Below are 15,394 nucleotides of genomic sequence, written 5' to 3' on the forward strand. Positions count from 1 at the left end.
GGCGGTTTATTCCGCTGTGGCGACCACTGATTAATAAAGGGACTAAGCCAAAGGAAAATGGATGAATGTATTGTTTTACCTTCAAATCTAATAATATATCTCATTTATAACATTCCTACTGTGAATAATATAAACATTTTAAAAATAATGCGTTTAACTTATTTGAATTATTTCAAACTTTTGACTGCTAGTGTGTATATAACCAAAATACTGATGCTATTTACATACACTTGCTCTTTTAAACTGAAAGATATATTCAATTTCCTGTGCAGAATCAGCCAATAGTGTTCTTTGACACTGGCTGACACATCAGCTTAATGAACATCAGCCAATGGGAGGCTCTGACACAGGCTGACAGATCGGGATAATGACTGGTCTATTCATTCCTCTCTGTATTCAAGCACATTGGATAGCAAGTGTATATGTGCATACAAGAAGATGATGGTTTTTGACAGGCTGAGTAGACAAAAACTGACTTGCTGCAGTATAAAGAAAAAGTAAGAGCTGGAAAAAGAGAGAAAAAAAAATACATATTAGACTTTCACTGCCGCATCAAATCGATTATGATAAGTACTGCTGTCCAGTAGCTGCTCCATGCCAGCATTTTACTGCCCTCCTCATCAAAAAAAAGCTACAAAATATTAAATTATAACTCAGGCAACCTGATACCACTGCAATCCAGTTTATGAAGCACTTCTACAGCACAACAGCAAACAAAATCCAACTCAGTGAAGTGGATAATTCATGACTCTCCACTTCTAATAGCGCTACAAAGCACATCAATGTGCTCACGACCTACATACTGATTCACATCTATTGCTTCCAGCCAAAAAAACCCTCCCTTGCCTTTCTTCCAATCTGTCCATCCGGCCATACTTCCACCCAGCTGCTCTACTTAACCATTTGAGGACACAGAAATATCATCCAAATTAGACATTTGTGTGCGTGAGAGAAAATGTGTGAGTCAGAGGTGAATGAGACTCATTTAGTACCATCCCATAACTTCTGCAATAAGAACATTACATGTTGGTATTTAAAGTAGAGATGCAACGATTATAGATTTTGGTTGTAGGATTATAGGCTGAGGAATAATCACGGTTTCCACGAATATTATGCATTCATTACTTTTAAAACACTACTAGTTAAAAAAATCCCATGAAAACTCCTTATATTTTAGTGTGCTGCTTGGTAACTAATTGATACAGCACAAAATAATAATAAAAACAAATGACAGTCCATTTCTCTTTGTACGTAAAAATAAATGAAAAACGTTTTTGGCATTTAAACATAAATAACAATTTTACACATAAAATAAATGACAGAACAATGAATAAATACATAAATAAATAAAAATAAGAATAAAAAAATTGTATTTGTCTAAGGTGAAAATTCGACTAAAGAAATGAAAAACATGCGCATGCAAAAGACGCAACGTAAGCGGCGTTAATAGCCTCAGCTACAGTTAATCCAGTGTGTGTGCATATTAGCCTTGGTATACAAGTTTAGAACTTTAAACTAGCGCACAGTTGGCATAACTTCCTTTAGTTGCTGCAGTTTTGTTCCGTGCAGAAACACGGTGTTGAGAAGCCTTTACGATTAATTAACCATGACAAATTAAAGCGTAGTTAATAGTGAAAACGGTTAATCATTGCATCCCTAATTTAACGTGATAGTTTAGCTAAAAATCCAAATGTTGTCTAGATTTTTCACTTCATAAACGTCTTTATTCCATATATATATTTTTAATACTGTGCTTCTTACATTATACCAGGTACCTAATAATAGTAAATACTGAAACAGTGCCGATTGACCCGCCCACCCACTTCCCTAAACCCAACCGACAGTTTTCAAAAGCAACCTAGAAAAAGAAAAGCCCTCGCCAGATTTTTACCACGGTTTCAGATTTTACCACATGCTCACCCTGTTATTTACTTGTTTATTTAATTTTTTAGCTTCTGTTTTTGTCTTACCCGCTTTCTGGAACCATTTTTTCACCGGACTCGAACACCGTCGTCGTGGTCAATTCCTCTCTGCGTTTTAAGTCCGCAACGTACATGGTGATCTACTGGACATTCTGGTAACAGCGGGAAGGCCACTGGAGGCATGCGGTAAAAAGTACGCGCGAAAAATAACTGCGTCATGCCATCCTGTAGCATTCGTTTTAAAGAAAAAATGCAGCCATACGTACTTCTGGCAACATAAATCACGATCTCCAGAAATGTATAAAGGGCTATGTTTTCAGAATGAGTCTAAGTTAAAAATACTTGTACATTACAATATTCACTGAAAAAGTTACAATACTTTACAATATTTTACAACTTTATTCAACAGTTTCTTCAGTGTATACGTCAAAAGTGCAGGTTTTTTTACACACAAAAAGTATTCTCATAGTTTAAGAACATTACAGTTCAACCACTCATTAGACATGAGCTGTTTTCAGGATGTTTTGTTACTTTCTGGAATTTTACCATCTCGCGCACTTGTAGTCTAAAGGGTATCAGAGAGCTTATTTAATTAATAGTAAAATTAAAATTTTTGGGTAAACTAATTCTTTAAAATGTTAAATACACACAGGGTGACATCCAAAACACAAAGTTCACATAAACAGTCTGTGAACTTACCCAGCACAGAAATAAATAAATATCTGTGAAAGATCAAACTGTTAGAATTGAATGAAGCTGTTTCTACTACCTTTCTACAACCTTGTTTCTACTCCCTTGCAAAACGCTTGTACTGCGTAACACAATGTTGTTGGATTGTTTTCTTATTTACACACAGAAGACATTCTTGTCACAAACCGCACTCTCTGCTTACGACACACACATAAAAGTAGATTTTTAATACAGGTTCAAACTTCATTCAATTAATACAATCTGTTTAAAAAAAGGCGCCTTAATGCACACCAATACCTATGTTTGAATTTAACTTATGGGACATCCCTAAACAAAATCCCCTGGGTTTTGAAAACGTGACTGTTAATTACTAAACATTTGTCTATATCTTGTGCATTCAAAAAATCAAAGCGCTCCTTGTTCACTTTATTTTGAGATTGGAGTCAAGGCCAGAAACAGAAGATGAGCTGACTTTTTTCCTCTGATTCACTTTTAAGTCCCCTTAACACACCAGCCAATAATCTGTATACTAACTATTTACTTTTCCATTCAAAACTAGAACTAAAAAAAGAGGCTGAAATAAGGCAGAGATGAGTACTTCATGACAAATTGTTCCTCATGGAGGGAAATATTCCTTTAAACCTTGGTATGAAAACAAAGCCTTTTCACAGATAAACCACCCTTATCAACACACTACAGAAAGTACGGGACAAATTAGAAATACACAACTGAAAGTACATTGTCTGAATGCTTCACAACTCAACTGTATCAGTACTACACAAACTGCTGGGGTTTTCAAGTTCAAATATACAGTGTATTAAAAAAACACAAAAACTTAGTCCTTCACTATGGAATGCAAAAACTATTTCAGGAAGCACACACAAAACTGCTGTCACACACAAAAGGAGAATTATAGGGGAGGAAACTGCACACACACACAGATGCACACACATAGCTCTGGTGGAAAAATGTTGCAGATCAAATGGAAATGTGACTAAAATGCATTGACACAAAGTGGAAAATCAGAGGGTGTTTTTACACCCACTTTGTTTAAAAGAAACACAGGGTCTGGTGAAACGAAATCAGAATTTGATGAATTATTTAATGAAAATACTTACCTCAACCTCTATATGCCTTTGGCAATTCATTCCATCTCAGCCAAAAAGACAACAAATAAATTACATCAAGGAACTATTGTCATAACTGTGGGGGATTTTCGGCACTTTGTTTCATATTTGATTCATCTTGATTGCTTTTTCTATTTTGGGTAAACAATTACTTAAAAAAATCGTCAGACCAACTAGTAATATACAACTAGTCTATTCTTTTTACCTGCTCAGCTATATGAATATAATACTTTTTATAGGGTTCAATGTTTCTTAAGCTTTTTCTTTCCAATGTTTCTTATTTTTCACAACAAGGTTCAAAGTTCAGTTTTTTTTTAACTGATCATTTACTGGATAATTATGTTTAGATGTATTTTTAACTAACAACTGTAACTACCCTATAAAATATTTTAGAGCTAGGAAGTAGAGTTAAAAAAAATGTATATTAGTTATAAAAGTGCTCATGGCAAATGTTTATTAATTTATGTGACTCAAGGTCTAAAAATCTAACTTTTAAAATTATGCTTCTACATATGCAAGTCAGTAGGAATTATGGTTCTCCAAAGAAAGGCTATATTAATTTGCTGACTTAATGCTCGTTTAACATTCAAGTCTGAAAGTCACAGTGGCACCCTGGTGAGCCTCAGGTCTTTGATTGAGAAACAGACTGTGTATACACTAGTTCGTATTTATTTTAACCACATTTTGAAAAGAAACCGCTCCTCGTCCAGGGGTGCGTTACCCAAAACCATCGTTAGACAACTAAGGCCGCAAGTTCCGTCGTTACAAACATAGTTTGTTGATTTGCCATTTCCCAAATCTATCACTCCAACGAACATTCGCAAACTGCGTCGCAAACTTGAGCACTTGAAACTACACTTCTGGAGCTGTAGTTAGAAACATAGTTCCTGGCTGTGTTCTATTCCCACTTATCCCCCCTATGCTCTATTCATTTAGAACATTGTAATGTTCAAAGTTGGAATTATTAAAAATAAAAAAGCATTAAAGTCACCTCTCTTAGGAGTAATTTGCTTTCATAGTATTTTTACAGTTCAGTTTTAGAGCTTCATGTTTACAATTGTAGTTATTTATTAAGTATCTGTACTGTATATGACATGGGCCTGTTGGTTGGAACTTTCTGCTGTAGTTTACATGTGTCAAACACATCATTAATATTATTATCAAAAAATTTCCTAATAAATAAAATATATATTAAATTTCATTTTATATTAAATAGCTGCATTATTTATTTATTTGTTAATATGATTTATATATGATATTAGAATACGTGTTAGCTTTTGTAAGTGATTTTATGTTTTAGAATAGAATATGTGATGTGAACTTCTCAATATATTAGTAAAGCAAACATAGGCCCTATATGTTCCAATTACATATATTTCAATTAATATGGAGAGCGAGTGCATGTTTTTACCAAAACTAATATTGGATTTCATTATAAATGCGTGTTTGTGTAAAACAATATAACTTGCACAAAGAAATGATGGGGTTCTTCTCTAAAGAAGTTGTTACTCCACCCCGTTTAGAGCATCATTATAGGCGTTTTATATGAGGCGCAGTGTAGGATTAGATCAGATGCGCACTTCAGAATCTCGCCGGAAGTAGTAGGTCATCTGGGTACTTAACGCATACACTTTTTCGAATTCTATGAATTGGGACATACTACTAGGCATGCATACTGTTTTTAGCGTACTATAAAGTATGGAAGTATGTGATTTCGGATGCAGCCCAGCATTTACTAAATAAAATGGGATCTCCACTATTTTCAAAATGCTCTGGCATTACCGTAATAAAACAAATACATTTTAAAACAAAAGCGCACTAGTGTAACGATCACCTGAGGAGCTTTAACTGATTTGGGGTGCTGGGTGTTCACATTCACAATACCATCAGCCCAAGATGCAAGAGCAAGAATGCAAGTGTGCAAACTGGCTGTGAAAACACCCTTTAAGAAGTGCCAGAACAAAGGTCACATTCTGTTATTGTTTCTGGTGCATTTTCATGCTTTCCTTTGATTTTAGTCTTCACAGTTACTCATTGTTTGATTGATTTCACACACCTGTTCTTGATTTTTATTTTGTTAGTCTGTTTTGAATACATAGCTCTCATTTCAGTTTCTTCATTGTCTATATTCACATCGACACTTTTGTTTCAGTCTGAATTAAATGTCTTTGGAACACATATGAAGATTTGTTACCAGCAAATACAATAACGCAGCTTGTTCAGTGTGCCATACAACATTTTATCATTTCTACTGCACTACAAATGTGCACAACTTTCTAGTTTCAATCTTCTCTGGTTTTCAATCCAATCAATCATTTACATGTCCTCTAGATCAGATTAGAAAAGCTTTACTTTATAATCCAAGCTAGATCAAACTCAATCTCTTCAATAAAGGTGTTAGCGTGAAAGCTTGTCAGTCAGATTGAGACGTCAGTCTATTTAGTAATGGATTATTTGGTTGCATGTAAATGTACTAATTGTCTGGTATTGTCTGGGCATAGCATACCCTTAAATTGTTTGTAGAATTCTCCTTTTCTTAATATTAAGCCATGCTTCATTAGATCTACTCTTTTCACTTTGCTTTCTTCAACCAACATATTAATCCATTTAGTCCATCCAAAAGTAATCCATTTTTTATGCTCTTTCAGATTTTTTTAATGTGGCCCAATAAATACATTCTGGTTGGCCTCTAAAACATTGCCCACACTCAACAACAGGAAACAGTGGTGTCCATAAGAAAATTCTTTTAATAATTTAATGTATTTTTAGGAGAATTTTATATTTTAAATGGGTGCTCCGGTTTCCCCCACAGTACACAGACATGACCTATACGTGAATTGGATGAACTAAGTTGCCCAGTGTATGAGAGCGTGTGTGAATGTGAGAGTGTATAAGTGTTTCCAAAAACTTGGTTGCAGCTGGAAGGGTTTCGGCCGCGTAAAACATATGCTTATTTGGGGGTTTATTCCACTGTGGTGACCCCTGATAATAATGGACTAAGCCAAAGAAAAATGAATGAATGAATGTTACAATAAAGGTGTGTGTGAGAATGAGAGAGTGTACATGTGTCTCCCATCACTGGGAGTTCAGGAGTTATGTCGCAGTCACACTAGAGTTTGAACATGCAAAATTGTATCATATTGCACTGAGAAAAGGGACAGGATGATTAGACATAAACAAGATGATTAGACATAAAAAAGAGCTATTGGTCCATATTTTAAATTTCTGTTTAGAGAGGTCATGCTTTGATCTTCGATTAGTCTCACGCACACACGTGATTTGATTTCGCAGGTCAGAGTTCACTAAGTTCATGAACTTTTCAATGTAGCTAACTGTGAAACTTGACGCACGAGCTTGAGTTTCCAGTCTGTCGCATTAACATGCATATGAATGGAAGTCTATGGGGCGAAAAGTGCAATGTGACCACAGCTTTAGTTACTGTACGTTCACACCGAAAGCGGCGAGAGCGTCAAAGTAGCCGGAAGTCATTCACTTTCAATGGGAGTCGTTGGCGATAAGTGGCGAGGAGCAGCGCGGCGCATCTTCGCCGGTGTGGGCATCGAGGTGAATTGAAATCAAGTCAACTTTATGGTAATGAGCTATGATGCGGTTCGGCGGCAAGCAATCGGAATGTAGAAGTCCACCACTTCAGAGGAGTCCAGAGAACACAGTCAATGTGAACTTTGGTTTCAACCACAGTTGTTTCCAAGGGTTTGATTATTGTGGTTGCTGGATTTCCAACTATTTACAATGTTTTCTTACAAGTATATACATAAAAAAGTTACTGGCAAGTTACTGATGTGCATTAATGTTATGGATTTATTTATTTTTTTCTTAAAAAAAAGCGGGAATCTCATGCGACAATACAAAACAGTATTGCAGCTTCAGAATATTTCAGACATATGGACACATTGGATAATTAATGAAGCAAGGCTACACCACATCCACAACTTCATCTTCTATTGTTAAATGAACTTGATTTTAAAAATTGCGCAACATTTTCACGCTACAAAGCATGTTTTATGGTGGAATGTATCTGATATGATATGCTGCAATGGCCCCTTTCAATACGAGATCAATGTAGCGAATTTTGACACTCTCGCCACCGGAGCTGAAGGTAGACAGCGTTGTCGTCAGGGCGGTCAGAGCGAACTTTAACGCTCTCCCCGCCTTTGGTGTGAACGCACAGTTAGGGTTGCAGCTAGAAGGCCATCCGCTGCATAGAACATATGCCCGAGTAATTGGCGGTTCATTCTGCTGTGACAACCCCTGTTAAATTAGGGACAAATCCAAAGGAAAATGAATAAATGAATATTATAATAAAGGCCTTTATTATTAAACCATTATTACTACTGCAATATTTATAACCGTGTTATTTAAAATTATTTATCTATGAAATTTACTTTTAATATATTCACTTTAAATTGAAATTTGGGTTTTTTATTTTTTATGTTTTTTTACAAGCATTTGCTTGTTTCAATACTGTAGGATTTGTTTTGTTTTTTTAACCAAATTTCTAAAATGAATATGAAATTCAATAAATTAGTCAAATCAATGTCATTGGGAAATCTGGTATTTTAACATTTAATTGTGCAGCTCTTGTTTAAAAAGGGCAAAAACTAACTATTAATAGTAATGATAGTATTAATAGTAGTAATAATAATAATGTTGCCATAAAGCAATGATTTACATACATGTCGTTACCTATTTGGTGATGTTCAAAAAAATCTATCATTCTGATTTTAAATGGTCTGTGTATGGCACTCTTCTCCGACACAATCACAACTCATCGGACATTTATAGCACCACAGCAGCAATAAATCGGGCTCTGCCACTGATCTGCAGCTCCTGAGTGCTGTACTGTACTCAGATATCTGTCCGAGCAGAAATTTGGCTCTTGTTCCAGCATGTACGGTCAGACTGCAGGGTGGGCTGCGGAGAGATGGCCAATCTGCCAGCCATAATGTAGCCTTTTAAGCATCAAACCACAAAATGCGAAATTAAGTTTCATGCTTGTCTTTTTAGCTAATCAGTGTTTAGCCTTTATTCTCCGCACATGAACCATGAGCAGAGCAGGGTCAGTTCTTATCTTATCTGTGTGATGCTCAGTAGCTCTACTGCAGCTCAGGGGCTTGTTTCAGAGCCAACACACACATACATACACAGAAGGAGGGACATACAGTGCTCAGCATATATAAGTACACCCCTCACAAATCTGTCTTTTAAATTCATATTTTTAATAGGAAGCTTTACAATATTATATTTGTGCATATACATTAGATTAGTCAGTACTGAAGCCAAATCTAGAGCTTATCTAACAAAATAACTCAGGATAACAGTCCAAAAACTAATAAAGCCAAATTTATATGCTTTAGAAAAATATAAAATACAAATTTAAAAAAGAGGAAAAATCAAGAGAAACAAAAAAATATGAAAAATTTTGTTGACATTTTGTAGATTGTCTTTTTTTTGCAATATTTTGCTTGAATTTAATAGTATTTTCTTTCAATTTCTAAATATGTTTGGTGACTAAAATATTATTTTAATAAATATATCTGTTTAACAAATCTGTTTTGTTTAAATGCACCAAAATACATTGCCTATATTTACTGAGATATGATTAAAAATGGGGTGTGCTCAATTATTCTGAGCACTGTACACATAAACACACAGATAGAAGCATATATAAAGTATCTATGTGTGTGCATGTACAGTGCACAGCATAAACGAGTACAACGGGACAAGATCTTCAGAAAAAAAATCCATCTTGGTTTTAAACTAAGATTTTCTATGGGATCCTACATAATAAAATATTTGTGCAAATCTGGTTTAATGGTTTTACGTTAGAATTCTCAATACCATAGGCAAAGTTGGACAATTCTGACCAAATCATTTTAAACCATGTGCTAAAATGAGTACACATCATATGAACATGTTGGAAGAAAATTAAAATGGTAAAAATAAATAGGGAAAAAATGGGAAAAATCAAGGAGGCCATACAAAACATTACATATAGTTGAATTTGCTGTCAGCTATGGCAACCCCTGATAAAGAAGTGAATAAGCCTGAAGGAAAGTGAATTCAATTAGGGCATAATCAATTTCATTTGGTGTCAACAACATCTCATTTGAATGCAAATGTATACTTTTTTTATCCTTCAGACTAGGGCTGGGAGATATGGCAATAATGCAATCTTGATAATTATTTTCCATATTGAACGATAACAATATATATTTCCATGTAAGTTGTTAATGCTTCCAGATTTAAAAGAGTACCCCAACAATAACTACGTTTCCATCCACCTATTTTTTATGTGCATTTTGGATATGCGCTTAAAAATCCGGTGGATGGAAACGCCAAGATGTGCATCAATTTTGAAAATTCGTATAACTGAGGAGAATAAACTTCTAATTCGATAAGAAAAGATGCGCATAAACTATGATAGAAACACTTTTACCGAAAAAATTTCAGTATGCACATTAAAAAAGTAATGTGATTTTGTTATAAGAGATCATGTGATGATGAAAATGTATGTGAATGGATAAACCACCAGGCTGAGCACACTGTAAAACATCTGAAATGTTGTTTTGGTCATTCTAAAACGCCTTAAACATTTCGGTATTAGTGTTATTATATTATTAATGACCTCCAGAATCAAGAGCGTCTGCTCCGCGTCTCATGCCTTCAAACGCCACCGCGCGTTCACTACGTGTCAGGATTGCCTTCTGAGGTGCAAGTCATTTATTAAATGAAGAAAAGATTCTTGCAGCTTCTCTTATCACAGCAAATTCCGTTTTAAATGTTGATATTTGGTGCCAGACAATCAGGAAGTGACGATTTTATTCGCTTTGACTCGTTGGATGGAAACACTGCTTTATTCGCACATCTTTTATGTGATAATCCAGTTTTGTAAACATAGCTAATGACAGAAGCCACAAAAATTTGAGGGTACATTAAATGGCATTACATAAATTCGGCTAATAAATTGTCGGTGGCCGAAAATTCGATACATCTCTATTATCAACACACTTTTAGATTCCCATTGTTGCACATTTCTGCTGTGTGATTGGCTCTTGGATCATTATAGAGTAAAAAAGTCCAAAGCTTATCAATGTTATTGGGATACGCGATAACATTGTATGCGCAATTCGATATAATATCATTTTTCAGCCCAGCGCTACTTCAGACTAGGGCTGCACAATATAACGCTTCAGCATCGATATTGCAATGTGCGCATCCACAATAGTCACATCGCAGGACATGCAATGTTGATTTGGGATTATAATTAACTAAAAATCACAGTTCAATAAACATGATTTGTTGAATCATTGATGGTATCATTGATCGTATGAATTTAAATCATAATCTATTAATGTGAAATTTATTTACTCAGATGTGTTTTTTAAGGCCCGTGACTAGAAGATTTAAAGCAAATTCAAACCAAAGTTTGCAGCTTTGCCAAAGATTCACTGGGCTTAATTATTTATCAAATAAAGACTTTTTAGATATATTTTGTGCAGATTCACTCCCCAACAAAATCATCCCAATCAATGTAAAATTGTGGAGTCATATTGTGAAATGATATTCATATAGCAATATATATCAGAAATATTACAAAATATCGTTTTTTCTAATATCGTGCAGCCCTACTTCAGACAGGTGATCACACTGTTGTGTTAATTAATGCTTAGTAAAACAAATTGGTTTACAAAATCCAAAAGAGCTTAGGGGTAGCTTAAATAATGTGCCGGTGCACTTTGGGTAAGGGATTCATCAGAATAAAAAGCAAAAATCAGTCCAAGTCACTCGAAAAATGTGGAAAAAATATTAAAAATTCTTCATTACCATGGCTAATCCTTAAAAAACTGTTTTTTTAGGACTCACAGATAAATACATTTTCTTTAAATGAGCTCATTTTTGCTGGGCATTATAGCTCTGTAATAAAAACAAACAACAAAGAGATTACGGCTGCACGATATTGGAAAAATAATACTTTGTGACTTTTTTTTTGCAATAATGTCACCAGATGCTGTAAATAGCTCTATTTGGACAGATTTTGGACAGATTTCAATAATTCAATTTGACTTCGGTGATCTGCATAAAATGGAATAAATTATAATCACATAAAATATGACAGAGCAAAAATACAAGTGAAATAAACAGTATTTTATGGTTATTTAACAGTATTCAAATACAAAAATCTAACAATCAAACAAAATAAGAGTCATCATTAGAAGAGACCGTTTTAAAGTTGTTTTAGCTTTTAAATAAATAAGTACATGTTTTGATATTTTAAGTAAATTTGTGTATTATTGTATAAACTACTGTTAATGTATTTATAATTTCAATTGAAGACTATACAGTGTTATTTAGATTTGATAACTGAATTTCTTTACCTCAATGCTGTAATATTAATCCAAATACCATAAAGCACTGTTTATTTAGTTTTAATCTGTGCTTAATTTTAATTACTTTTTTTATGTTTTTGGATATATTTTGTGAAGATGCACTCCCCTAAAAAATCATCCCAATCAATGTAAAATCGTGAATTCTTCCCAAACAGTTACTTAAGTCATATTGTGAAATTATATAGGGGTAGCTTAAATATTAAATAGTTTTTAAATAGTATAAATAAATAGGTTTTTAAGGATTAGCCATGTGAATAAAGGCTTTATAAAAATTTTCCACATTTTTCAATTGCCTTGGACTGATTTTTGCTGTTTAAAATGGTTTACAACTCACAGATAAATACATTTTCTTAAAATTGACTCATTTATGCTGGGCATTATAGCTCTGTAAACAATTAAGAGACTAGGACTGCACGATATTGGAAAAAACATACATTGCAATAGTTTGTTTTGCTGCGATATGAATATAATGTTTCCAGATGATTTGAATAGCTCAATTTGGACAGATTTCAATAAATTATTTCGACTTGGGTGATCTGCATAAAATGGTATAAATTACAATCACATATATTCACATTTCTGTGGAATCTAACAGTATTCAAATACAAAAATCTAACAATCAAACAAAATAACACGGTCATCATTGTATATAATTTAAAATAATATATTTATATTTTAATCTTTAATGAATAATCTAATTGTTGGTCTATTGCAGGTACACACATTGCGATATCGATGCTCAAACCATATATTGTCCAGCCATAGAAGAGACTGTTTCTTTTAGCTCTTAAATTAATATGTACATGTTTTGAGATTTTAAGTGCTAATTTTTGTAGTATTGTATAAGATACTGTTAATGTGTATTTATAATTTCAAATGAAGACTATACAGTTATTTTAGATTTAATAACTGAATTTCTTTACCTCAATACTGTAATGTTTCTCAAAACAACATAAAGCACTGTTTATTTCTTTGTTATCTGTGCTTAATTTTTAATTGCATTTATATATATTTTTTGATATATTATATGCAAATAAAGCGCTAAATTGTGTATTATTGTATAAACTGCTTTTAATCTGTATTTATAACTTCAAATGAAGACTATACAATGTCATTTTAGATTTGATAATTGAATTTCTTTACTTCAATATTGTATTATTCCTCCAAAAACCATAAAGTACTGTTTATTTCGTTTTGATCTGTGCTTAATATTTTAAATTACGTTATATATTTTTTTCTTTTCTTTTTTTTAATGCAGATTAAGTGCTAATTTGTGTATTATTGTATAAACTACTGTTAATCTGTATTGAAAACTTCAAATGAAGACTATAGTGTTATTTTGGATTTGATAATGGAATTTCTTTACCTCAATATTGTTTTTCTTAAAAACCATAAAGCACTGTTTATTTCTTTATCTGTGCTTAAAATATTTAATTACATTTTTAATCGATTTTTTTGTTATATTTTAAGCAGATAAAGCGCTAATTTGTGTATTGTTGTATAAACTACTATTAATGTGTATTCATAATGTCAAATTTTCAATTATGTATTATTATATCAATTAATATTACAGCATTTATTTTGAAAAAAATCTATAAATGAAATAAAATGGCAATAGGTCAACAAAAATATACTGTTTTGGTAAAAAAAAAGTAAATCAACATTTTACTTAATGTGTGTGTGTGTAGATAGATACATCCACACACAACAACATAAAAAGTGTGTTTTTTACTGACTTTCACACCTCGCTTTGTTACTTTTATCCACAAATACACAAGCACTCACTCTCAGGAAATGAAGAGTTCCTGATGGATGTGGGTGGCAGTGAATTCACCACAACACTGCCAGGACGCGCGCGCACACACACACACACATGCTGTAACGTACAATTAATTACGCCTTGACTTTGAGAGGATATGGAGGGATTTGGAAAACCAGGGTGTGGACAGCAATTCTACTATAATTCTATAATATTTGCTGTCATTCTTTCTATTGCTGTTATCTGTTAACTATTACTTACCAGCCACAGGACCCAAGAGAACCACCATGGCAATCAGTCCAACGTCAAGAATTGTTATTCGGCCTTCAACTGCCATGTTTTTATTTCTCCTTCTTCTTCAAATGCAATATATTCGGCTTTATCCTCAATTACTTGCACAACTGTCCAGGCTTCGGGGTGCAGTCAGGCAAGAAGATTTGAGCTTTGGAGAGTCCAGCATCATACATATTTTTCAAAAGCAGATTTTCATCCTTTCAGAATGGCGATAAAATAGTATGAAAACTATCTTAAAGGTCTTGCGGTAACCTTCATTGCTTTGTTTTGGTTATTTCCCCCATCAAACGCAAGCAGCTGATGAGTGTGAAATCTGACTACTGGGAGTCTGTGCCTGTAGTAACGAAGCTAATTAACAAATCACGTCAAACTTTGTTTTCCCCTTTGTTCCAAAGCACGAGTCCCATACATTTGCCTAATCGGAGTTTAGCGCAGTTATATGGGACATCCCGACTCCGCGAGCCTCCTGGATGGTAACACACAGTTTCTGGAGAGGGAAACATCCGCTTCGAGATCCCCGACTGTTAAAAATATGTCCATTTGTCGTCATATTCCTCGCCTTTCGTTATCTTCTGATCTTCGTTTCAGGGTTTTTCTCCGTTTCCATCATCCACTGAGCTGGGAAAATGTTCGTTTTGCGGTTTTCCTTTCGTAGTCCGATCTCGGGGAAGGGCGACTGGAGACGGTCAGGAAGGCACAGCAGACCAGACAGCGACTGGAAACGCCTCGTCTTCTTCAGATTGTCTCCGGGATCCGATTGTTCGATGTGGGGGCCGATTTATAAAAGAAAAGAGGCGAAGCGCCCTCATGCGGCAGACTGACGGAATGACAACATATGGAGACGCTGAAGAAAAACACCGCGGATGATATACAAACACTGCTATCAAAGCAGACGTGAAATTGAAACACTTATATTTTTTGTAATTATCCGGATAACCGACTTACAATTTATTTCACATAATATATATTATAATATTATAACCCATATAAATATAAATAATCTATTTTTCCACTGTATTTTCTAGTTATCAGCCATCATTCAATACATTTTATATACATACAAAAATACATATTTTATATATATATATAAAAGCAGTTTTAATTTTTTTATGAACCATTTTAAGGTCAAAAATATCTCGTAAATTATTATTTACTGTCATCATAGCAAAGATAAAATAAATAAGTTATTAGAAA

General features: G+C 33.9%; 1 protein-coding gene across 1 annotated transcript in view; it reads right to left on the bottom strand.

Moving 5' to 3' along the window:
* Window positions 1-14,967, bottom strand: part of bmpr2a (bone morphogenetic protein receptor, type II a (serine/threonine kinase)) — a 50,749-nt gene extending 35,782 nt beyond the window's left edge. Inside the window, exon 1 of the mRNA XM_056459643.1 lies at window positions 14,168-14,967. Coding sequence (XP_056315618.1) covers window positions 14,168-14,243 — 76 coding nt within the window. The 5' untranslated portion in view covers window positions 14,244-14,967. The remainder of the gene's footprint in view (window positions 1-14,167) is intronic.
* Window positions 14,968-15,394: the final 427 nt, after the last annotated feature.

Source organism: Danio aesculapii, chromosome 6, assembly GCF_903798145.1.
Source record: "Danio aesculapii chromosome 6, fDanAes4.1, whole genome shotgun sequence".
NCBI classification, from domain to species: domain Eukaryota; kingdom Metazoa; phylum Chordata; class Actinopteri; order Cypriniformes; family Danionidae; genus Danio; species Danio aesculapii.